Source organism: Pelobates fuscus, chromosome 1, assembly GCF_036172605.1.
Source record: "Pelobates fuscus isolate aPelFus1 chromosome 1, aPelFus1.pri, whole genome shotgun sequence".
NCBI lineage: Eukaryota > Metazoa > Chordata > Amphibia > Anura > Pelobatidae > Pelobates > Pelobates fuscus.
This window is the reverse complement of record NC_086317.1, coordinates 42,534,838-42,560,224: the sequence shown is the minus strand read 5'-3', so window position 1 is coordinate 42,560,224 and position 25,387 is coordinate 42,534,838. Positions and strand designations below refer to the sequence as shown.

The following is a 25,387-nucleotide window of genomic DNA, read 5'->3' as shown; positions in this document are numbered from 1 at the left end:
TGCACCATTTCGGACGCCTATCCTACTACAAACTCAACCAAAGCAAACCACAAGCCCTTCCCATTAACCTACCAAGCACACTACAATCTCAACTCAAACAAGCCTTCCCTTTTGATAGGAGAACTAATGATATCACTTACTTAGGTGTAAAACTCGGTCCCTCCCCCACAGCAATATTCAACCTTAAATTTAAACCTTTATTACCACTCTGCACAACACACACTCAGCAATGGAAAAAGGTGAAACTTTCTTGGCTAGGAAGGATAAACACAGTTAAGATGATGCTACTTTCCAAATTGCTCTACAAATTCAGGATGTTACCGATATACGTTTACAAACATCTCCAGGCTATACTCTCATCCTTTATATGGGAAGCGCGCAAACCACGCTTAGCAATATCACTACTCCAACAACGCCCACAACAGGGAGGCCTAGGCTTCCCAGATGTGGCTAAATATCATAATGCTTCGCTTTTAGAAGCGGCGATTAAACTCCACGCTGCTAAGGGAACTTTTCAATGGGTAGATATGGAGCATGCCAATGCACCTGGAGGCTCACTGATACCACTTTTATGGATGCCCCCGCACATTAGACCACGCACACCCCACGCGTTTCACACCTCAATCCTAACGATGAAACACTGGGACATCCTACACCAATCTAGGGCCAGAATTAATAAATTCCACCCGAGAGCCCCGATTGCAGCCTTGAACTCACTGATCCCAGGACTAACACTGAACTCATGGAAAAAACAGGGTATTACTCATATAGCAGACACTTACAATAACCAACAGCTCATGTCCTTCCCAGACCTCCAAAAGATATACGGACTATCAAACTTCTCAATTTTCCAATACCTCCAACTCAAAAGTATCGCCACCCACAAAATCCTTTCACAGGCGGATATAACACTCTATGATCACCACTCACTAGACATCATATACGACAGATGTTGGCAAACTCCCACGAAACCCAAGTCCCTATCTCTATGCTATGCCTCGCTACTACACAATAACACCCTTCCCCTACAAAAAACAATGGCAAACGGAATATAATTCTTCTCCATCAGGAGACACTTGGTTATGCTCCCTTAATGCACTCAAAGGTGTGACCAACTGCTACTCCCATGTGGAAGCCCATAAAAAAATCGATTTTCAGGTGGTATCTAACGCCCAGTAGATTACACAAGATCTACCCCACGGTATCAGCGGATTGTTGGAGGTGCAAAAACGCGGAAGGCACGATGTTTCACATTGGTGGGATTGCCCAGTCCTGACACCGCTGTGGGGACATGTGGACAATATTCTCAACTCCCTAAATGTCAAGAATATCACTCTAGATCCAACCTTCTGTCTATTATTGCTTTTCCCCTAACCAAATCACTAAAACAAATGGCGATACTTACCATTTTGGCAGCTAGAAACCCCATAGCGACCAGTGGGAAACAAAACACCTGTCACTCTAGGCAACAACTAATGGATAAAATCCCACTATACTACACCTATGAACGCATGGCCACAACCTCCCCCAAACAATCACAGATATTTCAGGACACCTGGGAGCTGTGGACTAACATATATGCCAATAAATCATGTCCACCTAACCCACTCAGTAATATAGGAGCTATGCCTCCCCCCACATACTGTGAAACGAGAACAAACTAAGCTTTTAGCACTCGCTATTACCCATGCGCATGTGGCCGAAGGTGGGTCACACCACAAACAGATACAAGCCTTAGTACACACCCGCTGTTCTCCAAGATAATCGATACGCGCTACCACTTCCGCACAATAAGCGACACTAGCACTAAAGGTACATTAACAAAGTTTAACATGCAATGTTACTACCCCTGGTTATTAACCCTCCCTTCACTACCCCTTGGGCCAGAGCCCTACCTTATCTAGTCACCATCACAAGAGAGCCAGACTGACTGTGACACTTTAATCTGATGTATGTACCTTGAAACTAACTGTACAGTGTAACGAAAATGTGGTGATGTACCCTATTCCCTCCCCTCCCTTCTTCTTTTCTGTACCCCACACCCCAGTACGTTATCAAAACAATAAAACGTAAATATAAAAAAAAAAAAAGTCACATCATTTTTACGTGTGGTGACATGCTTCACACTTGTGACTGTATGGAAGAACATGTTCAGTCTTCTCAGTTGACTCTTTGGGTTGACCCTGAAGCATGATCCAAAGCTGGTCTTACTGTGTGGTGTACCATTAGCTCCATGGCTGTCAAGACCTGTGTCAAAATGATAGAATGTTGTAAAATGTGTACAACTAATCACATTTTTGCTGCATATAGATGGAAAGAGTCTGTGACTGATTTCAGGGTGTTACTGAATAAAATTAATTTCATATATAGTATGGAGGAATTTATTGTGAATCTATTGCCCAGAATCCCTGTACACAAGGTGTGGCTTCATTGAAGAAAGACTATCTTTCTTCATCAAGATCAGAAGGGCGTTGATCAAGCAGTTGGCATATCTTCTAGTGTTTTCCATCTTTGTTGTTTAGCTTCTCTCCTTGCTAATTTTGTTTTTCCTAATCTACTGAAAGAATCTTCTTGGTCTATTATTTCACTCTGACATGGTTATTTACTCATTTCCTTTAACTTCCTTGTCTGTATCATGTTTTTTGTATACAATTATTTTTGTGACTGCTTGTTTTAGTAAGTTTGTGTCTTGTGTCCCAGTCTATCTGTAGTTTTTCCTTGTAAAGATAGCTTTGTTTGTTTGAGGTGTTATTCTTTCTTTTTTCCGTGGCTGTTTAATTTTTTTTTTTGTTTTATTCTCATTAGTGGGTTTGGTGTGTGACTCTTATATTTAGTTTTTTTTTTCTTAAAAAATTTCCTGTCGTTATGTACATTTTGTTTCCCTGTTTAGTTGTAACATACAAAAAAAAAAAAAAAAAACACACTAGAAAACTTAATAACAAAATAGTTTTGCCACATCAATAACTCTCACATCCGGAGACCTCTACGGAGCACAGAATACAGAGTGTTTTTACGAGAAAACAAATGCTGTCATAGTGAAGTTGTACAGATTAACACAGTTTGTATATTAGAAACTGCTGGTGTTATGGGGTAATGCATGCTGGAAGCAGAGCGATTCACAAGGCGCAAAGCAAATGGGTTTTGAACTACAGATGTCTCTGATCAGGAATAGACAACATCTGGTATGCCAGATGGTGGTAACTATTAGGGATGTTCATTAATGTATGAACTGTCAGGAAGTCAAAGAATTTTACATTTTAGGCCAAAATACTCAAATTGCTAATTTTCCAATTTAACTGCATGCCACCAAAACAATTTTCAGGTCAAGTCCCACTGTCCTAACTTAGTTCACTGATGTCACGCTTTTGGTGACACCGGGGAACTGTCCCCAACAAACATCATTAGACATGCTCTCGCCTTGTTCAGGGCACTATGACCTAGCTGAATGTCTGCCCCCAGTGGGTTGGTGTAAAAGATTGGCAGGCAGCTTGGCATGCATTTAAGGGGTGGTCCATTTTGTGTGGAGTCATTGAAGTGATGGTGACATGTGCTTGCCCCACCACACTACTTCCCCTGGTGTCCAGATGTTTGGACTGCTGGTGTTGGGAGGTATTCAACTGTGCTTATTTGCCTATTACAATTTAGTGAATGACCCTGGAAGCCTTCAGGGTAATTTACTAAGTGAGAATTGTTCTGAATTCAATTCTGTACATAGAAATATGTACAGTATTGACTTTAGCCAGCCCAAAATTCTTGTTGTGAGTATAGGGACATACTTAATTATTGAATTCAGGTATTTCAATCAGATCCATTGCCACAGGTGTATGCAATCAAGCACCTAGCCATGCAGTCGGCATTTACAAAAGTTTGTGGATTGTTGTGAGGAGCTCAGTGAATTCAAGTGAATTCAAGTGTGGTACTGTGGTAGGATGCCACCTTTGCAATAAGTCAGTTCGTGAAATTTCATCCCTGCTAGATATTCCATGGTCAACTGATATTATTGGAAATTGAAAGCATTTAGAAACAGCAGCAGCAACTCATTCACAAAGCAGAAGACCACATAAAGTCACAGAGTTTGGTCATCGAGTACTGAAGCGCATGGTGTATAAAAGTCAACCAACACTCTGATGATTACATCGCTGAAGAGATCCAAACTTCCATTGGTTTTAATATCAGCACAAAAACTGTGCGGCATGAACTTCATGGAATGGGTTTTTCATGGCTGAGCAGCTTCATGCAAGCCTCACATCACCAACTACATTGCCAAGCAATGAATCAAGTGGTGTAAAGCACTCTGTTGCTGGACTCTGAAACAGTGGAAATATGTTCAGTGGAGTGACAAATCACGATTTTCTTTATGGCAGTCTGATGGGTAAGTATGGATTCCAGGAGAATGTTGCCTGTCTGACTGTATTGTGTCAATTGTAAAGATTGGGGGAGGGTATGGGACTGTTTTTAGGGTTTAATGGTATGGGACGTTTGTTTAGGGGTTGGACTAGGCCCCTAACTTCCAGTGAATGGAAATCTTATGCTTCCAATTCCAATTAAAGCGTCAGCATACCAAAACTTTTTGGGAACAGTTTATGGAAGACCTATTTTCGGTTCCAGCATGACTGTGCCCTTAAAGACAAGGTTGGATGAGTTTGATGTGGAAGAACTTGACTGGCCCACACAAAGCCCTGACCTCAACCCCATCAAACACTTTGGGATGAACTGGAATAGAGATTGCCGGCCAGGATTTCAAGTCCAACGTCAGTGCCTGAATTCACACATGCTCTACTGGATGAATAGGCAAGAATTTTCACAAAAACATTCCAAAATCTTGTAGAGAGCCTTCCCAGAAGAGTGGATGCTGTTAGAGCTGCTAAAGGGGGACCAACTATATATTAATGTCTGTGTATTTAGAATGAAATGTCATTAAAGTCCCTGTTGGTGCAATGGTCAAGTGTTCCAAAATTATTTCCTTTTCAGCTATTTCAGACTTAAATGTGAAATTCATGTTCAATTCACTTTGATTTTCCAACGATTCTCACTTTATAAAAATAACCCTCTATGACTCATGAGAATTACATGGCCAAGCAAGCATCATGGAAGATATATTCTAGAGCAATAGACTAAAACGTTACTCCATACCATTGGCATTCCAGCTGCCATTAAATGTTTCTCCCATAATGCCTGTGACATGCAAAGCATCATGGGTACAGTAGTAATGGAATACAGGAATGCAGAGGTCGCCTCTCTGGCACTGAAGGAAAGGTCAAGCCTTAATTCTGTCAGCATATAACAGAGCCCTTTGAACTTACTCTCAAAGGATATTTGTTGTGTAAACATACTTAACATTACGCATTTCCTCAAAGTGAAAGATAACACACCACTTGACTGCTTTATTTTATTCAAAACCATTTAATCTTAAGAAGAATGCATTCAGCACGCTAAGACACTTATTTTACTCAAAATTTCTTTTGTAGTTAATTATTAATTTGCCATTAGGTTTATTAGCCGTAAAAATGTAACAAAATCCACTTCTGCTAAGTACATTGACCTGGAGCTGGTTTTAAAAGTGTTCAGATGTAGAACAAGGGTATTTCCTGTATTCTCCATGCATGCCTTGGGAGCAAAACGTTTTAGCAAGGGCTTTCTTTACCCACATCTATGGCTCTATATAAGGGGTAAAACGTGATTCTCTTAAAGGAGCAAGCAGCCTTTGGAGTTTGGCTGTGCTTTACGTTCAATTCAGATTCAGATACATCTAAAATTTATTGAAGATGCCACCTTTTTAAGAACATATTTATGTCATATATGTATGTGCATACAGAATGCACAATTAGTTTATTAGTTTCTATATTTTTCTAGTCTGTGCATTTTACTGTATTCTGACCCAAAATGATAACATTAAAATATAACTTTGAAGTCAAATATATGAGTTTATTATTATTGTTTTTCAGCTATGTATCCTGTTTCAGATGAATAAAAAATTATCAAATTATTTCAGATATCTTTATGAATTTATATAATAGTCTGCTAACCAAACTGGCCAAATAACAAAGTATGTGAGTAACAAAATTTGGCTCATTATTTATTCAATGTGCTAATTGTAAATGAAGAATCCACTAATTGGCTTCCAGTTAGATATAGGGCCAAATTCAAAATTCTGGCTTGCTTACAAATCCCTACATAATGCTGCTCCAACATACCTATCCTCCCTCATACACAAGTATGTCCCGTCGAGACCCCTGCGCTCAGCCCAAGACTCCTATCCTCTGCCCGGATCCCCACCTCTGACGCTCACCTTCAAGACTTCTCCAGGGCTCCACCGATTCTGTGGAACTCCCTTCCCTCCTCAATCAGACTTTCACCCAGCCACCACTCCTTCAAAAAAATATTTGAAAACTCACTTCTTCATTAAACCATATCAATTAAACTGTCAGCAGGCTTCTCATCCCCCACCCCATGACGTCTTTCCTGCAACTGTAAAAAATAGCCTACCAAGCACTCAATAAACCCTTCTCTAACAAACTATTTAATTCCCCTACTTTAACCCTTTGTGTCGCTATACCCCACTCCCTCTAGCATGTAAGCTCATTGAGCAGGGCCCTCAACCCCCTCACGTTCAGTGGTTCTGATCTCAATTTTGTGTCTGTTAGTCCACCCATTGTACAGCACTACGGAATTTGTTGACACTATATAAATAATAAAATAATAATAATAATAATAACAGGAGGGATCTGTGAATAAGAAATAGTGGGGTCTTCCAGATTAACCCTCACTCAATGAATGACAGATGGAGGGTTAAAGTAAGTGAGCAGTCCCTGGACCCCCCAAACCTAAGGTTTCCTAGTCCCATTGTGTTTGGAAAGGGGTTAAATGCAACCTAGAGTCCTAAAAATAAAATATTTTGGGGGGGATTATAGGTTATCTTCTCTCCAGCCCCTTTTGTCCACACCCTTTGGTTTAAAAAAGAAAGTTTAAAAGAGATTACTCGCAGCCATGGCTGGGACATTGTGGATGACATTGTGGATGATTTTTTGCAAATCTCTGCACACTTTCTCTGCAACTAACCCATTACGGGGATTACTAATAAACCACCTGGTTCCTCCCAGGCTCGAAAACGAGGTGGGACCAGATCAACCCCTTGCTGCACTCATACTTTACCTTGGCTCTGGAGCAAAAATCTAGGCCTGAAGCCTGACACATGTCTACTCTTCCATTTTGAGCAGGGAACCAGACTTGATGCCAGAAATGCCTGATTTGATGGCACTAACAAGGGATCTTTACCTATTCATAACCCTGCGTATACCCCTGCCCAGCCATTTTTTTCAAATATTTTTGCTCCCTCTTGCTGCGCTATATGCGGAGGGGAAGAAGATTCCGTCTAAACTTCAATACACTTAATTTGCTGAGGTGGAGTGGTTGGCATTCCTAACTTCAGGCTGTACTTTCAGGCTGCACATTTACTAAGAGCGGTGAAATGGGCAAAAGGATAGCACAGGCTAGCTGGCCACTGTCGATTCTGCTCTGGATGTGAATGGAGCGGAGTCAGGAGGTGGCAGCGCACTGCCTGCGCTCCTCGAGGCTACAATGCAGTTCTGGCAAAATTTGCCCCAGCAGGTGGACCTTTCCTTTTTTTCCATCTCCACTACTCCTATTGTTACACAATCTGGATATCCCCCCAGGCTTAGACTCTAGGCTCATAGGAAAAAAAGACTGCATCTCCTCTCCTACAGGTCAGACATTATTATTATTATTATTATTATTATTTTATTATTTATATAGCGCCAACAAATTCCATAGCGCTGTACAATGGGTGGACTAACAGACACATAATTGAGATCAGACAACTGGACGTACAGGAACAGAGGGGGTTGAGGGCCCTGCTCGATGAGCTTACATGCTAGTGGGAGTGGGGTATAGTGACACAAAGGGTTAAAGTAGGGGAATTAAATAGTTTGTTAGAGAAGGGTTTATTGAGTGCTTGGTAGGTCATTTTTGACAGTTGCAGGAAAGGAGTCATGGGGTCTGTAGGCCCTGTCTGGATATACAACTTATATGGTTAAGTTTAAATACCACCAGTTCCAGGCATACCACAGCAACATCATTTGTCCTTACCCTGTTTGATACACTTTGCTCGGACCCAGTCTCGAAGTCTGAACCTCATCAGTTTTAGCAAACTAACATTTAACTGAAATATTGACATTGTAGAAATACATAATCTTATTGCAATACACCAGTTCAAATTACATGTGATTCAACAAGTACAAAGGAACAAAAACAGCTAATCAAGTGGGGCATCTAAAAAACTCAAACACCATCAACCAAATAATGTCACTAACTAGAATTAAAATGTGGAATGCCCCATGTCCTTGAAATTAAAAAAATATATTGAAAATATATTTCTGATGTTTATTGTTAACCTTGCAAGACTTAAATAAATGTTAATATATTGCAATTGATTTTAAAGTACTTTAATGCAATTTAGTATATTAAAATTGTATATCTGTCTTATTAGAGATTTTGGAGAATTTGAGAATTGGAGTATTGGATTCACCTAAGAGGTTTTGCCTTGACTTGGCAGTGAGCTTACACTTTCATAGCCATTGAAATGATACTAAGAAAGCTCCAGTTATTTAAATGTTTGTAGGGATTTGGCATAGGGAGCACGTAACTTTTTTTGTTTGTTTTATTGTATGTATTGGGGCTGGTGTGTCCTATAGTCATTGCTGCAGCTTAATTGTGTATATTTGTACAGAGGTTCTATGGGGTGCAATGTGTGATGGTGAGCACAAGGTGGCGCTAAAAGAAACACGTTCTATCTATTCAACCCCGCTTAATTTTGAAAACTGCACTGTGTGAACTCATGTGTTTTTATTGATATCTATGGCCAGAAATATTTCTCCTACACAATACTTTAGCCTTTGGTGGCGTTGCGGAGACTAAAGCATGAGACAGAAGACCATTTTTTTTTTTTTACTTGGACATTTATCAAATGACGTGACAAATTGAGATCTGCATGGGTGCTTGGGACTCATTATTCTCACCCCTTTCGTATGTAAATGTATGTGATTAAATCATTGATCATGGGAGATTTACAACAGTTTTTTTGAAACTAAAAAGTGCCAAAAAACATCATGTGTGGCCATTAGCTGGGACATTGTTCCCTTTGATTGCCAAGCTCTTTATCAATGCATTAAACAAAGTGCAGGGTTCTTCAAAGAGATTTAACAAAGCACATCATATTTCCTTCTTGACGTTCGTTCTTAGAGCTGACAGTAATTATGCAACCAAAGTGTTGTATTATATAGTCGGAACAGTACCCAAGCCAAAATTCTCGGAGAGTACACTTTATGGAGAGTGTTACATATAAATTGTTAATTAGCATCTGTAAATATTTGGTTCTGGTGTTTAGATAGTGTGGTTGGCGTGTTATTGAAATAAAGAGTGTACAGGAACTGTTTATGTTATAAGATAAAACCCTATTAACTATCGCAGAGAAAGACTCATTGATAGGCTGAGTTATGGTCAAGGATGTTGGGCCTAAGCAAAGACTAATAAAGTAGCTCTTGAGTTAAAATACAATCTTGTTAGTTTAAACTGAAAAAAAGCAGAGCTGGCTCTTACGAGTATTCCCACTCTTTTCTACCCACACAGAGTAATTTAAAAAAAAACAAACACATTGGACGATTTACAAAACTCTTTCCAAAGTGGATTGCTTTTTCGCGCTGGAAAAATATCAATTTTGACTTAATGAACACGCCACGTTATGTATTCTTCTTGCCAGAGCGGATTTAAACTTGCAAAGATGACACAATTTGGTTTCTGTTTAACGTCATAGTTTTTTAAAACAACAAAGGGTAGTCATCGTTCCTTGCTTCACAATCCAGCTTTTCTTTTGAAGGCTCTATAACGAATGGTTTGCATTTTACAAGAGTCCTAAATGTTCCTGTGGATGTTACAGCTGAAGTTTTGAACGGGGGTGGTGGCGGGGTAACGCTATAGGAAATCTTTATTATCGTTTTTATAGGTTAAAATATGTGGTCTGTACATCCTGAAAACAGAAAAAAGTTGGTGCTCTTTAGTAACCTTTTGCAAACCTTGAAGAAAAACGAATAAAAATTTATGCCCAGTGACATAAGCAAGAAGAAGCACATAAAATACTGGAAGTGGAAATTAGTGTATTGAAAACACATGAAACATATGTTATTTCCAAAAAAAAAAAAACACTTATATCTGCGACTCAACGTGCAACCCTTGTTTGCATTCTTTACAAGCTATTTCCTGGTGATAATGACATTTATTTTATCTTAACTTACATAATTATGCAACACGATTATAACACTTCTGTGATAATTTCCAGGAAGCATTTTTTTTTTACTGTCTAGGAAAAAAAGAAAAAAAAAAAAAAAGATCCTGCCTGGCTTTCTTCTCTGATTTGGTAGTAAATATTCACTTTTTAACATGTAAGTTTCATGGGACAAAACACCAGCTGTTTCATGCACATCACAGCTATTTGGCTTAGAATCAAAGGGCTGACACAGTCTTTCAAGATAAATGATTGCTCTTTGCAAGTCATGGGAAACAAATGACACACTAGGTCTGCAAGTTTAGAATAAGCGCATAAACTCAATTTCTCTCACCAATGTAGCTCTCACTCAGGTGGAACTCTGCAACCTACACACATAGACATGTTGCTGAGCACTTTGGGACTTGTAGTCTCACCACAGTTGGAGAGTTTCCACATATTACCTTAGGTCAAGAGGCAATACTTTTTTTCCTTAACCCCTTAAGGACCAAACTTCTGGAATAAAAGGGAATCATGACATGTCACACATGTCATGTGTCCTTAAGGGGTTAAACTAAATTTGCAAGTTAATACATATATATAATAATAACCAACAGCTTTGGCACATAAATTCATAAATCTAGTAATTTTCAAACAAGAAAACAAACAGGAATATTTTTGTAATTGTATTTTTTATTATTTCTATTAACAATATAATGCATAAATACTCTATTTATGTTATAAGAAGCGATAACTTAAAATATAATCATTGATGTACAAAAATAAATAGGTTCAATATGTGTCCTCCGGACATACCCTTCATGGAAGAGAAAAAGCGAATACTTATAAAGTACATTTTATAGATATATATATATATATATACATACATAAAATAAAATTATATTCTCAAAGAGTCTATAACCTTGCATAGACTTGCGGCAAATATTGGTTGGTTAACAGTTGTGGATAAACCTGCAATCCTCAGGACTGTCTACCAAAGGGGTGGTCTACTTTGACTCCAAAGTGGTTCTTGAACGATAACTCCCATAATCCTCTTGGATGAAGATACTTGGGATTTTTAGTCCAACAACAGCTGATGAGCTGCCAGTGGGCCATCCCTGGTATAATTATTTTTATTTTATTTTTTTCCATATTGCATTTTTCAAGGAACATGTAATATTCCTAAAATATACTTATTTATTTAAAAACCCCCATTGTTTACATCTATATATTTCTATCTTGTACTCAATACTGGCCTACACGTAGATTACACTTCATTGTGTTAACTTTTGACCCACAAGAGCTAAAGTACTTTGTAACTATACTGTAAGTAAACCCTTGTTTTTGGTGTAAAAAGCCAACACATTCATGCACACGTCATCGACTTCACTATCATTCATACTTTTTCTCCTACCATTAAGAAACAATGTCTCAATGTTAGTGACCAATGGGACAGCTTTCAAGGCTATGATCCCATTAAAAGAGGCGGATCTTTTAATGTATTAATTTTGTTCCTTAAAGAAAATCCTTAAAACCTGCAATGCTTGTGGATCTCGTGGACCGACTGAGAAAATAGAAAGGTACTGTCCAACTTCTTAATGGGGTCATCAAAAGACCTTTTCAATTCTATACTGAGCCAGGGCCTGTAAAAATAATGATGTAATAGTTTGCACGGACAACATCTGGATCACAGAACTTTTGTTGGAAAGCAGTACATTAGGGTATGATAATACAGCCAACATTTGGTCCACGGAATATTCATAAAGTTTATGGATGAGAATATTGCTTATTTTCTTTATAAAAATATACTGTAATACAATAGCAGCCACAACAATCTATGCTGAATATAATTTTCTACTCCTGTTTTTGGCCTTCGTAACTGAGGTAGGTTGACCCTGACCATGTACTAGTACAAAGATGAAAACATTTGCCTGCCCACTGAGTTAGAAGTTTCAAACATATCAGGCTAAATAATTGTTAGAAACACCTGAGGCCCATTTCTCTAATTTGGCAAAAATTGAATTGTCTCCATTCCTTTTCACTGATGACAGACATTCTAAACTTTTGTAGCCCCAGGGATTTTCTAAAGATGAACGAAGGCCATTAATTCACCATACTTCCAAAACGTGCAATTGGTATTAAGCTTCACGATGTAGACCCCACAGCAGTTATTTGCTCTGTTGCCATTCAACAACTTTCGAACCTCAGGTTTGCACGTGCAACAAACTCTTTCCACCAAACTCTGCTTACAGCATATTGATTTTTGATAGAACCTAACATTTTTCAAAATCGGATGCTTTCTAACTACAGTTAGAAATAGTACAGAAGTCTATCAAATGTTTTGGCTTTTTTAGAGGATCACAGCTTTCCTGAGGCAGGTTGTTACCTTCGTATGAAACACAGTTTAAAAACCGCTTTTTGAAACCCTTCCCACAAGTCTTAGAACAGGATGACCAATTTCCAAGCTGCCATTGAGGACATGGTGTGTCTGCACATGGTCGGATGTCATCGGGCTTCAATTCTTTGGCACAGTCTGCTGAAAGTTGACCTCTTAGGTCTTTGCATTCTACAGATCTTCTCTGCCATCCTAACCCACATGTCTTTGAACATTCTCCCCATTCTTCAATGACCCATTCTGAGAGAATTGTCTCTCGTATGGCATTAAAAGATTCCTTCTTTTTATTAGAAATCTTCTCTGACTGAGCTGGTTTCTTGACAAAATATATGTACTTGATCTTCAGCCGATGTGACTCTCCCACAGTAAGAACTTGGATAGTTATAGGCTCTTTCAGAGTACCAAAGCTGCGAATCCTTTCTAAAGCTGCTGAAGATCCACTATACCTCAGTATGTTTCCATTATGAGTAATGTCTTGTTCCATAGTTGATAATGTATAACCACCATTAAGAACATAACTGCCATCAGTTGCCTTGATTGCCAAAAAGCTGCCATCGTGTCTTGAACCTCTATTATTTCGTTGTTTGACTTCAATATTGGTTGCTCCAGCTGGAATGGTCACAACATCATGGTAGCCAGGTCTGCAAAGAAAATAAAACAAATGAGGTCAAAAATCATTGTTGCATATTATCTATATAGTCAATAAGTGTGGTACCAAGCCACAGCACCAATGCTATTTCACTCATGGACATCCAATTGCAGTTTAAATAACAAATGTTTATAGAGATGTCTGATGCCTTTCATGTTACCTAAATGTCAGTTGTATGTAATCAAACTATAAAACTGGTTTAATTAAAGCACAGAGTGAAGAAAACAAATGGATTGTAAAAATGCTGGTAAAAAGAAGGGTGACGAGACATAGTGTTTGGTTTTAGAGCTCTGCAAACTATTACATAGTGACTTTGGAAAGATAACTAGTATATGGAGCTGGACAGAACCATTTTCTCTTAGGGGAACCAAATTATTTGAGCAGTAGGTTCTTAAGATATGGGGGGGGGGGGGGGGGGGGGGGGCTTAAGATATGTTGAAACAAAATACCAAATGAAAGATTATGCACCTGTATGAATATTCTCAATCAGAATGTGTAAAATAGGATACTTTAACTAATACACTATATGTAAAAGTTTTTCAAATAGAGATGAAAAAAGAAGAGGTGGACATGGGATGACAGAAATGTGAAGACAAGGGGTGGACATGTTAACATATAGGCCAAAGTGACTGACCAGAAGGTAAAGATAAAAAATGTAAACTTTTTAACATACCGTGCGTTACTATAGGTGCCGGAAACTTTCTTGCAGGTCGATCCATTACCTCCACAAATTCCACACTTGTCAAACTTCTTGCTGGAGCCAATTACTCGGTCACAGCCAGCTTTGACACATTGACCTTGTATGCAGACTGAGGTGGAATCTGGACTACATGGGGTACCATCAACTACCTGGAGTAAACAGGTGAGAAGACAATGTCAGTCTATGCGATTGGATATATCACAATCAGTGAAAAAATAAATATTGAATGTATGCATAATTCCTAGATTAAAATAAATATTGAATGTGTGCATAATTCCTAGAATAATCTAAACAATATATTTTTAAAGCAGTGGGCAGATCATGTGAATACTTTAAAACACAACACTAGTTCTATGCAGCAAGTTAAGAAACAGAATGCTCATTAATACTAAGGTCATGTCAAGTAAGAAAAAACATTGGCTTGTACTCTGTAGATCTCTTTACAGAAAAAAAGTGGTTTTCAATGGAAATATGGACTTGTTTTTTTAAATGGTAAATGTTTTACATACTTTTAAATGCCATACTAATTGTAATGACAGGTAGGTAGGTTTCTCTCCCTCTGCATCAAACAAATGATTTAACTATTGTATAAATAAAAGTCCTCCTAGGGAGATGTTTGGGGCTTTTTGCTGATATAGTATTAGCATATGCATAACTAAATATACTTAGTTACACAAAATACCAATTCAATTAGTACATTTGGTACAACATATAAAAGGTAAAGAGAGATTATTTTTTTATAGAGGGATATTGATCTACCATCAGCATGCCAATAACATAATCATAAGGGATGTAGAGTCAAATAAAGAAGGCGATAACACATTTTAATACATTGTAACTCATTTCTCTTGGCATCTAATCAAACCTTCTTTAATCTAAGAATTAGATGACAATATATCACAAATACCTTGGGATTCAATACAAAGAAATATCCTGTTCCTTTCGCCCGACACATAAGTTTGCAGCGATCTTTCGGGGGAACACCTGCAAATTTGGGGGTCCATTCCACTGCAGGCCCATTGCCAAAAGGAGACTTGGAAAGGTCATTGTGCACTTCACATTGCTCCTCTCTGAATGTTTTACCTGTGGAATGCATATTAAACATTACAATGTAGTTAAAACTTTTATTTTGCCTTTTTTTTTTGCATTAGTTTAATTTTTACACAATATAAAATATATATAAATAAAAAAATCTTACCATTATTATCAGGACAGTCCTCAATATTGCATGATCGATACTGCACCCGCTTTCCTTCACAATATTTCCCACCATTTTCAGGGACAGGACTGTCACACTCTCGAAGAGAATATTGGATGCCTCCCCCACATGTTCTAGAACATTCACCCCAGCGACCCCACGGTCCCCAGCCACCATGAACTGGAATCTATTGTGAAATATAGATATTGTGAAACATTACTTATTAATACACCTTAATCTTTTTGCAGTTAACATCAAATGCATATTCATATATTTCATAGCTTTAATAATTACCCTCTATGACAATGGTTAAATGAAGTTAGTTAGTTAAGTTATAAGCTGATTGTCAATATAGCACGTATCTTTTATATGATGACCTAGAGATAATTCACTAAAAAAAATAATAATTCCCCTACATAATTGAAATAAAACTTGAAGTAGAAATTAAGTACCTCGTAGTGCTTCTTGTCGGCTTGGTCTACACACTTTCCATTCATACACCATTTCCCTTCTCCACAAGTTGTTCCATCTGCCCATGGGAAGTGTTTAGTTTGGCACACGAGCAGCCCTCCGGAGACTCCGGTGCACCACAAGGTCGTACACGTGCTAGCGGCATCTGGACAATGTCTGGACTCATCTCCAAATGTAAATTGGCATTGCTTATTGGCATCGTACAGTGTTCCAGGGAGATCTGAGGGGAGCTGGATTGGTCTGTTGGGCTTGTCCAGTAAGCATTCTCCTGAAAAATTTGACATTTGTGGGTAAAGTTAGCACTGATTTAATTATCTTACACAGACTGTTCCCATGTAATTTTTCTTTAACCTAACAGTGGCATATTTACTTTTTGAGTTGACTCCTGACTTAAAATTTAAGTGAAAATATCAGACTTGAAAATAATTTTAACTTGGCAAACATGGTTATTCTTTTCAGCTATGGATAGTTTGGTGTACAGTTTGCAAGTCATTTGTCAATCAACCAAAACTTACTGTTGGTGCTGAATGGCAGATAGTAAATGGTATGTTCTCAAAAGTAGCTTCTATAAGTTTTGTGTATCAAACTAACCATCCCTCCCCTTTGTTTCTCAGACTACAGTTAATCCCATCATTATTGTATTTATACATTTCATATTTTTATATTTTTAATTACCATGTCCATTGTCCAAAAAGGATGTTATCATGTATGCACTGCAAGGAGACCATGGCTCTCGTCTGTCCAGGTTGGAAAGCATAGATGCCATCATGTGTGAATCCTGGTTTGCAACATTGTAGGTGGCACACTGTTTTGCATCATCATGTGGCATATTGAACACATGACCTAAAAAATAAAAATAAATAAAAAAAAATTAGATTATCATGCTATGGTTTTGTTTGCAATGTTGAACTATCCCCCTGTGTACACACCACTTTCTATTTGTTTTAGATAAATTCAACATGCTCTTGAGAGAAACATCCAGTTTGAGATATGATCATCTTAAAGCAGTTTAAACAAACCAAATGGCCAAGTGATTCCGTAAAACAAAGAAAAAGTATTCTGAGCTTAATATTGCACAATTTCTTTCTATTTTTTATGTCCTAATCCATAAAAGATGATCACAGCTGTTAATGATGAGCTAAACCCATCTTACTCCAGATGTACACTGGAGGCCCCATCTCCAACTTTAAATACTGCATTTTACTATCAGAAAAGTTTGCTTGGTCTGGAGTCTGGAGCTTAATTGTGCCTATGTTTTCATACCTAATTCATGGGCTGTTGTAAAGGCTGCTTGCAAGCCGTCATCTTCAATAACTGAGCAACTACGACTTGGATCACAGACTGTTCCAACATCAGCCATCCCAAGGGTGTCACATGTCTGGGCACCACAAAGATCCTATAAAAAAAAGAAAAAAAAAATACAGTTAGGTTATTAATCAGATAAATAAACTATTTTTGGCAGGAGACAGTTGACTTTCACTGCTAGCCTTGTATAAAGACTATATATATTGTTACAAATTTTAGGAATCATTGGAATCGTTAAGTACAGCTAAATCTAATTTTTGGTGGTGGTCTAATGGATGTTCACTAACTTATCGAAAACTTTATGAAGAGATGAGAACTTGTTGTCATGAAAGTAATGTTATCTTACCTGTCTCGTAAAAAGTATTGCAGTGTCATAGTGTTCTGCGTGGCGGTCGCTCACAGGGTTCAGTTGTTTCTGCCAGTGGCAAAAGTTTCTTAGGGTCAAAGCTGCATTGGTGGTAATTTCTGGACCTTTTTGATCCTCGTAGATAACGAGAATCTTTACCACCACCAGGCTGATTGAATTCCGGATGCTGGGATGTTTGTAGAGCTTGGAAGCTACAGACATTAATGTGAGTAAGTAGTGTTTTAAGCTGCTTCCATGAAATTCTGCCATAGATTGGTCAGCCACAAGCAAAGTTTCCAAGTAACGTGGACTGGATACAAATCTTTTTTTTCTTGTATTTCCTGATCCTAAAAAAAATAAAAAATAAATAAAAAATATTAGAATTAATACACTAATACAAATTAAATGTTTTAGAACTGTGTGAGAAAATATGTAAAAATAACAAAAGCCATTAAAAGTTAACTTATTCTGCTGCAGTGCTCTAAAGATTAACTTGAGATCTGCAAATGAAATAACTTTTCCTGCAGAAGCCTTTCAGTCATCTCTTGGCCGAGCGGCGTAGATATGAGTCACCTTCCATCTTTTAGCATTTAAGGAGTAGTTATTAGGTCACTCTCTTCCACGTGGAATCACAGTGCAGTACTTGTGACTCCTGCCAAATATCCGACTACAACTCTGACCCTGAAACCACAGCCCTACTGAAGCACACTATACCCTTGTCCTGACATTCAGTGCCTCCACTGACCCTTCCCCTCTTTAAGGAGCTGCCAGAGTTAACCATTTACAAACCACTGAGAAGATTATTTACTAAAGTGTTTATGGTGCAGAATTCAAAATGAATGAAGACAGTTTTTACATTTGAGGACACAGCAGCTGAAGAGAAATTTTAAAAAAAAAATCTCTAAGCCTCCTATGTTTTTAGCTTGACTATTTTGGCCTACAATGAGACGTTCCTAACAATTGCAAGCTACAGGGAGGTCAGCGTACAATTCTGCAATGCCTATGGTGCATATATGCATTCAAAATGAATGTAACCACACAATGCCCTGCGGCCAAGAGAAACACATGTTTTGTGTTTTATCATCTCCAATGCCACATGTTTTTATGGAAAAAGAAGAGGTTTTACAAGCTGATTTATACGTGTGCACTATTGGAAGATGTCATTATTTTCACAACACTAAGTAGGGCTGTGCAAGCATGGGCTTGCTTAATTATTGCAATGATATCATTTTGCAATGATATCTGCATGGTTTAACTAGATACCTGTAGCTCTCCTCCAATACCATGCAGGTTTAATGATTGTGATCTATAGGATATGCTATCACTAATACACACTAAAGCAGGGGTGCCCAAAAGGTGTATCTCCAGATGTTGTAGAACTACAACTCCCAAGATACTTTACTTTCTAGTAATCTACATTTTGCACTACAGCCCTGCACTATGAGAGCCTGAGGGTAAGGAGACAGTTCGGTAGTTAACAAGTGTTCAAAGTTTGGAGAAGTCTAAAAGACAGGTTTTGTGCCAACCCAGCTATTTCTAAGGGGCAACCACTACATGTATCAATATACAACGGTTCATATACTAACTACAAATTGGGAGGTCCTGAGGTTTTAGAAGCCCTGCATTACACTTTATTAGGATTTAAAAAAAATAATAATAAAACACTATAATTACATTGCTATAATGCACAAGCATGCTTCTATTGTCATCTGCTATAAGCTTTCTAAATATATACTCTGAATGCATGTCTTTATAAAGACATATACATTGATATTTGGTGTTGAATAGCATTTACAGATTTGTTGCCAGATGTGCTACAAACTGCTACTATCTATCATTCTCTGATACTTCAATCACTCACAGACTCTCCATGCACAGAGAGCCCCAGTGCACTGAGTGACCTACCTGTGGGTGTCATGGTTTTTGGAGACTGTGGCTCCTCAGATTCTGTGGTCTGGATGGGCAGGTCAGTTACCCCACACTTAGCTTTAGCCCGGCTCCTCCTGCGGATCAGATGGAGCACCAGTGGGTTGGGGTCGCTAGAAGAAGTCAGCGTGTGGTTGCTGGGCTGAATGAAGTACTCTTGTCCAAGATAGTAAAAAGCCCCTTTGATACCTGCACACAGGCTCAGGGCAGCGCTAGAAGACGGGTCCCCATTGACAGTGCCAGAATAGAAGCATTTAGCCAGGTTGGCCAAAGAATCCTCAGGTCCTTCTCCAGTGGACTTTGGGGTACCAACATATTGCAGGCTGAAGTCAGGGGCTAAGAAACTGGAATCTGCTTCTAAGTCCAGGGTCAGAACTTGTCCAAAAACGTCCATGCGGTAGGTGACCTTCCCACTGTCAGATGTTCCTTCATTTACTCTAATTGGAGCAGTTAGCTCCTCATCCATGGAACTGCCTGGAACTGACTTGGCATAGGCAAGGGCTGCCATGCATAGCAGCAGGTAGTAGTACACACAACCCATTCCTAGAAGAGTCAGAAGACAACTATCAGCAGAAGAGTCAGCTTTTTTTTTTTGTTCACAGGGCTCACTGCAAATCAGTGCATGCAGCAGCTACTTCGGGGTCTTCAGCTCTGGTGGTTACTAGCACAGTCTCCTGAACTGCCAGTGGTGGCTTGCTCTGGATCTTAGACCTTAGATCTCAGGACCAGCAGCAAGCTCCTTCTTCTTGTGCACACTGGCTTATTGCTGGAGGGATTGTGAAGGAGCCGGGCACCGTGTGCTGGAATTTATGGAGCTTTGTCGGCAAGCCTTCCTGTGATCCCTCCCTCCAGAGGCTTTGATGTGTGTGAGCTCATCTCGTGCGTAGTCCGAGGAGGAACAAGCCCTTCCTTCTCCTGGCTCCCAGCCACCTCCATCAATTATAGAGGAGGAGGGAGAGGGCTGGCTGGCCAGGACATCTCAGTGGGGCTGCTGCACACTGTATGCATGTATGGCTCTGTGCTGGGACAAGCCAGGCACAAAGCTGTCACTTTGACACCGTTTTATTTTCTCTTGGTGTTTGCACAGTTTGACTGGAAGGGTGCTCACTAATGCTATTAGATCTGCAGGAAAACAGATGTATCCCTCTTTCAGTGATACAATATTTACTTTTACTGTGTTGGAGCCTTGCTGTCCCAGATGTTGGTGTGCATTGCCCCCTGCTAATCCTAGCTGTCCATAAAGCCAGAGAGACCTGCTAACTTCCCTGAATAACTGCAAGGGTTAATGTGCTAGTTGGAGAGCTGGTTCCCTGAAGTACAGTAACAGAGTATCAGTAAATATGCCTTTTCACCACTTCTTTCCTCTGCTTTGATTGGCTAATGCTAATCCACGAGACACGGATTCTCAGGTCATTAACTATTTAAGTGCCAGAGGGCTCTGCAAGATGGGAAAACTGTAGTAGTGCAGAGTCAGCAGGAACTCAAAGGGTTAAAAGTAGATCTTTCACTTAAGTTTGCTAATGTAAAAGTCATCAGGCACTGAAAGAGTTAAAAAAAAGTCACAGTTTCTCCTACTTCTGTAACAGAACAAACACAGGTACTGACAGGGTTACACTTAGAGTTCTTTCCCCACTTTTGTAACAGAGCCAGCTGGTATGCATAGGGTTAAACGTACAGTCTATCCTGTTCTTGTAACAGAGCCAACTGGTATTCATAGGGTTAAACTTACAGTCTCTCCTGCTCTTGTAACAGAGCAACTGATATTAATAGAGTTAAACTTACAGTCTCTCCTGCTCTTGTAACAGAGCAACTGATATTAATTGAGTTAAACTTACAATCTATCCTGCTCTTGTAAAAGAGCAACTGGTACTCATAGGGTTAAACTTACTTCTCTCCTGCTCTTGTAACAGAGCCAACTGGTATTCATAGGGTTAAACTTACAGTCTCTCCTGTTCTTGTAACAGAGCCAACTGGTATTCATAGGGTTAAACTTACAGTCTCTCCTGCTCTTGTAACAGAGCAACTGGTATTTATAGGGTTAAACTTACAGTCTCTCCTGCTCTTGTAACAGAGCCGACTGGTATTCATAGGGTTAAAAGTAGATCTTCTACGTTTTCTCCTGATCATGTTACATTATTATTATTATTATTTATTGGTATTCATAGGGTTAAACTTACAGTCTCTCCTGTTCTTGTAACAGAGCCAACTGGTATGTATAAGGTTTAACTTACAGTCTCTCCTGCTCTTGTAACAGAGCCAACTAGTATTTATAGGGTTAAACTTACTTCTCTCCTGCTCTTTTAACAGAGAAACTGATATTCATAGGGTTAAACTTACAGTCTCCCCTGTTCTTGTAACAGAGCAACTGGTATTCAAAGAGTTAAATGTACAGTCTTTCCTGCTGTTGTAACAGAGCCGACTGGTATTCATAGAGTTAAAAGTAGATCTTCCACTTACGTTTTCTCCTGATCATGTTACATTATTATTATTATTTATTATAAATCCCTCATTAACCTTACCAGCAACACTTGCATAATCCCAAACTACTATTCCAAATTTTCCATCCCTCCACCACAGTGATGGCTAAACTTGGCACTGCAGTTGTTTATGGGTTAAGCATCATGGGAAATGTAGTTGACAAATATCTGAAGTTCCCCGATTAGCCATCAATCTTCTTCCCACCTACATTCACAATAGTCCCCTTTATCTGTGTAGCTCACAAACTGGCTGCAAAGTTCAAAGTATAGCTGAACAAATACTGTAATATTTAGTTAAAAGGATCATTCAGTGCTATACAATGTAGGTCTGATATCTACCGGGACAAGCGGAAAGTTTTTACACTGTCAGAAACAGTAAAAATTGATAACTTTTGGGATAATAGTAAAAAGTCAAACATGTTAAATAAATTATCTATGACTCTCGTTCGCCTGGAGTACTGGGAATTGCCTGGCGCAAGACCAAAATCCTAAAGCCGCAGGGCTTCATTTTTGGAAGAAATCTCTCAAAATATTAGAAGAGCTCTTTGATGAAGAAGCGGAATGGGTTAATTTTTTTCCCCTTACTCTTGGCAAAGTCACTAATGAGAGTATCAAGTTAGAACTAGACGCTCAGAATATTAACCCTTACAGCTCCCCCACTGGCGAGCAGTGCCTAGTTCTTTAGGGCTAGATTGATGACAATATATTTGTTTCTTTTTGAGGACATTTTACACCCCTGCTAAACTATCCCAAGTTTATTATAACACAGAGGTGGGTTAAAAGCAACATACAGCCTGCTTTTGAAATATGTTTAACCCCTATAAATATCACACTCTAGTTAAGACCTGGTTAGCACTTTACATCACCTTTCTTTTCTTAGTAACTAATAAAAAAAAAAACTAAAAAAAAAAAAACCTTTTTCTTGGAGAGCTTACAGCAGAAGATCCTCAATTCTAGGAAACAGTAACACTGAGCCTTTCTTAGTGCTGTACAGGGGCTGTTTGTGCATGAAACCTGTGCCCTTTTAATATCCAATCAGACACTGTATTCCATAGTGGGGTAATAAAGGTGCAAGCTAACCCTTTGTGTGCCATAGAGCAAGCGATGCCTAACTCGCTCTTGAACAATTATTTGGTCAAGGCTAAAACTTAACCTTTTCATTCCAGCTATTTTAGAAGTGGGAGGCCACTCTTTTAGAACACTTTTCTAGTGAGATGGACTTTTCACTAATAAATGAAAACATAGCTTGCTTGGATTTTTTTTTTTAAAACGTAGAATTCACTTTTAATTACCTTTATATGCCTGACAATGCACAATTTAGAGAATAGTCCTGTAAGTTCACAAGCATGCTTTAGTTTGCATTATTCAGAACAACATTAAAAGCTGTCTGTAGAACATTTTAAACCTTTTGGAGCTCGCGTTGCATAGAGCAGACTTGTGCTACTCAAAGTGGTAACCATATTTTATAACCAGGTCCAAATAAAAAGCATTGTGTAAAGCGTCCAAACAAGGCACATGCCCAATTCTTCTGTTTTCTGCCATAGTTATATATAAAATTTAAAAAGCGGTCGGTCAGAAATAAAGGAAGTCAGGTGCATGTTGGTAAATATGTGTTTTTTTCTATATACAAGTGGCGTAAAACTTCTGAAAAGATTTTAAGACAACATGTACACAGTTTTGGAAATATACACATCACGTATGTCTCATGAATGTGGCCTCTCACTCATACTCAAACAAAATCCAATACTCAACAGACTTCTTTTTCTGGGTCTTTAATACGTCAAATGTCAAGAGTTTGGACAAAAAGGCTGTCTAGAGTTTTGTAGGCCTACTGAAATTTGGTGGGCCATAGAGTGCTCAGAACTATTTATTTTCCGTTTTAACTGCAAACGAATTAACATGTACTTGTAAAAAACAACTCTTTAAGAGAAGGAAGTACTGTCACTTTCATTTAAAATGGTGCCAACTGGCCTAGTATTTGCATTGCCCAAGGGCTTGGTATAGTGTTCTAATTAAAAGCCTTTGTGCAAATAATGTGAATTTTGCCAAAGTATACAGCAATTAAGCACTTTGGGCTCAGCGCCACCTGGAGTTAGATTTGAATCATACTTGAGAAGGCCTTGCTCAACTACCAGACTAGTTCTCATATCCAGCATACTCGTCACTTGCTATATTCCCCAAGGGTTTCTTACAAGCAAAAGTTGATTTATGCAATTCCGCTCATGATGTAAAATTATTTTATTTCAAGGAAAGTCCTAATACCCGTAATAAACGTTTCCGTGCATGACAGTGCGATTTTGTAGGTATCTAGAAAGTACCTGACAATCCACTCCAAATTGATGGTGTGAGAGATATTATTAAACGTAAACTAACAAGACACACATGGGACATTCAAGCGCTTCTCACAAACTAAGTTGTTTTCCATAGTGTTTGTATAAATCCAGAATTTCCCTGCATAACTTCTGAAGGATCAATGATGTGTTTTGTGGTCTTCCCAGTCTGGTCCTCAAAAACCCTGTGTCAGCAAATAAGGTCATTTCCTCTCTTCACCTTTGTTATGTAATTAAGTGAGTTGGACAATTCTATTTCCGAATAGCATATTGGTAGACCAGATCGATAGGATGAAGTATACATCAACATTAGTCCTTTATGGGTTAAAATAAAATCGAGATAACAATAAGAAATGCACTCTTCTACTCCAGTAAGTACAGGGAACTAGTTTAATCTTACAGATAACAAGTAGAAATGCCCGGTGTTTCACTAAAATACTCACCTACTCTACCCAGCTCACAAAGTGTTAAATCTAGCTAGTGCTTGCCAGTCAAGGAAACCTAATGTGTTCCACAGCAGTGCACATACTGTACATATCCTGTTGTTAATGCATGCTAAACAGCCCCTAGTAAGATATGGCATTGTCTCAGATTTTTCGAAATGGCCTTCCAAATTGAACTTACATCTCAAAACGTTTCAGTGGGTCATGCACCTGCATTTATGGGAAAGGCTTCTACTCTGATCACTTAAACAGAGAGGTTTGGCTTAGGACAACAATTTTTTTTCTCTTTTTTCATTAAGTAAATCTTGCCAGCAACCGAGGAACAGCTAATCCCCATTTTTTATATTTGTATTTATTGTTGTTTATATATAAAGTGTTTGTGATGGATTGCTTCCATACTGTAAAGCTGAACTCAGATAAAAATGTTTACAACAGTACAAATAGTGTCCTTATGAACAGTGAGATACTTACAATGAAATATGGACATAAATTACAGCATCTTTATTTAACCCCTTAATTAGTGGTGTATAAACCATCTTTGGTTAAACCATCTACCAGATTTGTAACGTTCGTATACTCAAACGTTCTACAGCGAAGTTAATCGCTTTTTAACACTGCCTTCGGAATTTGGTGATGTTAATCTATGCAAGATGACCGTGTATAAGAGGAGGAGATGTGGTTAACCCCTTAAATACCAATGACATTCCACGCATGTTACAAAATAATAATATTGGCCCTGCATCTGGGTCCTAAGGGGTTAAAATATGTCTAATTTATAACTTTTCGATGTGACTACCTGTAGACAGGATCCAAATTCTAAGACACAGTCCTGTGCAGAAACTGGCAGTGCATAATGTGATTTTTTTTGTTT

The 25,387-nt window shown here is 38.6% G+C and overlaps 1 protein-coding gene across 1 annotated transcript; it reads right to left on the bottom strand.

The window, feature by feature from the left end:
* Positions 1-10,949: 10,949 nt before the first annotated feature.
* ADAMTS1 (ADAM metallopeptidase with thrombospondin type 1 motif 1) lies at positions 10,950-20,072 on the bottom strand. Its single transcript, XM_063448249.1, has 9 exons — positions 19,246-20,072; positions 17,341-17,687; positions 16,953-17,085; positions 16,365-16,532; positions 15,671-15,957; positions 15,219-15,405; positions 14,928-15,103; positions 13,994-14,169; positions 10,950-13,312 (listed from the first exon to the last, which is right to left on the bottom strand). Exons 1-9 carry the CDS (start codon positions 19,805-19,807, stop codon positions 12,577-12,579), a joined length of 2,772 nt encoding a protein of 923 aa, XP_063304319.1. The 5' UTR covers positions 19,808-20,072; the 3' UTR covers positions 10,950-12,576.
* Between the last annotated feature and the right edge of the window lie 5,315 nt (positions 20,073-25,387).

Coding starts and splice junctions, on each gene's coding strand:
- ADAMTS1 (XM_063448249.1), bottom strand. CDS start 19,807: ATGGGTTGTGTGTACTACTACCTGCTGCTATGCATGGCAGCCCTTGCC. Junction 15,406..15,670: donor CCGACAAGAAGCACTACGAG/GTACTTAATTTC, acceptor ATTTCACAATAG/ATTCCAGTTCATGGTGGCTG. Junction 13,313..13,993: donor GGCACCTATAGTAACGCACG/GTATGTTAAAAA, acceptor TTTTCTTTGCAG/ACCTGGCTACCATGATGTTG.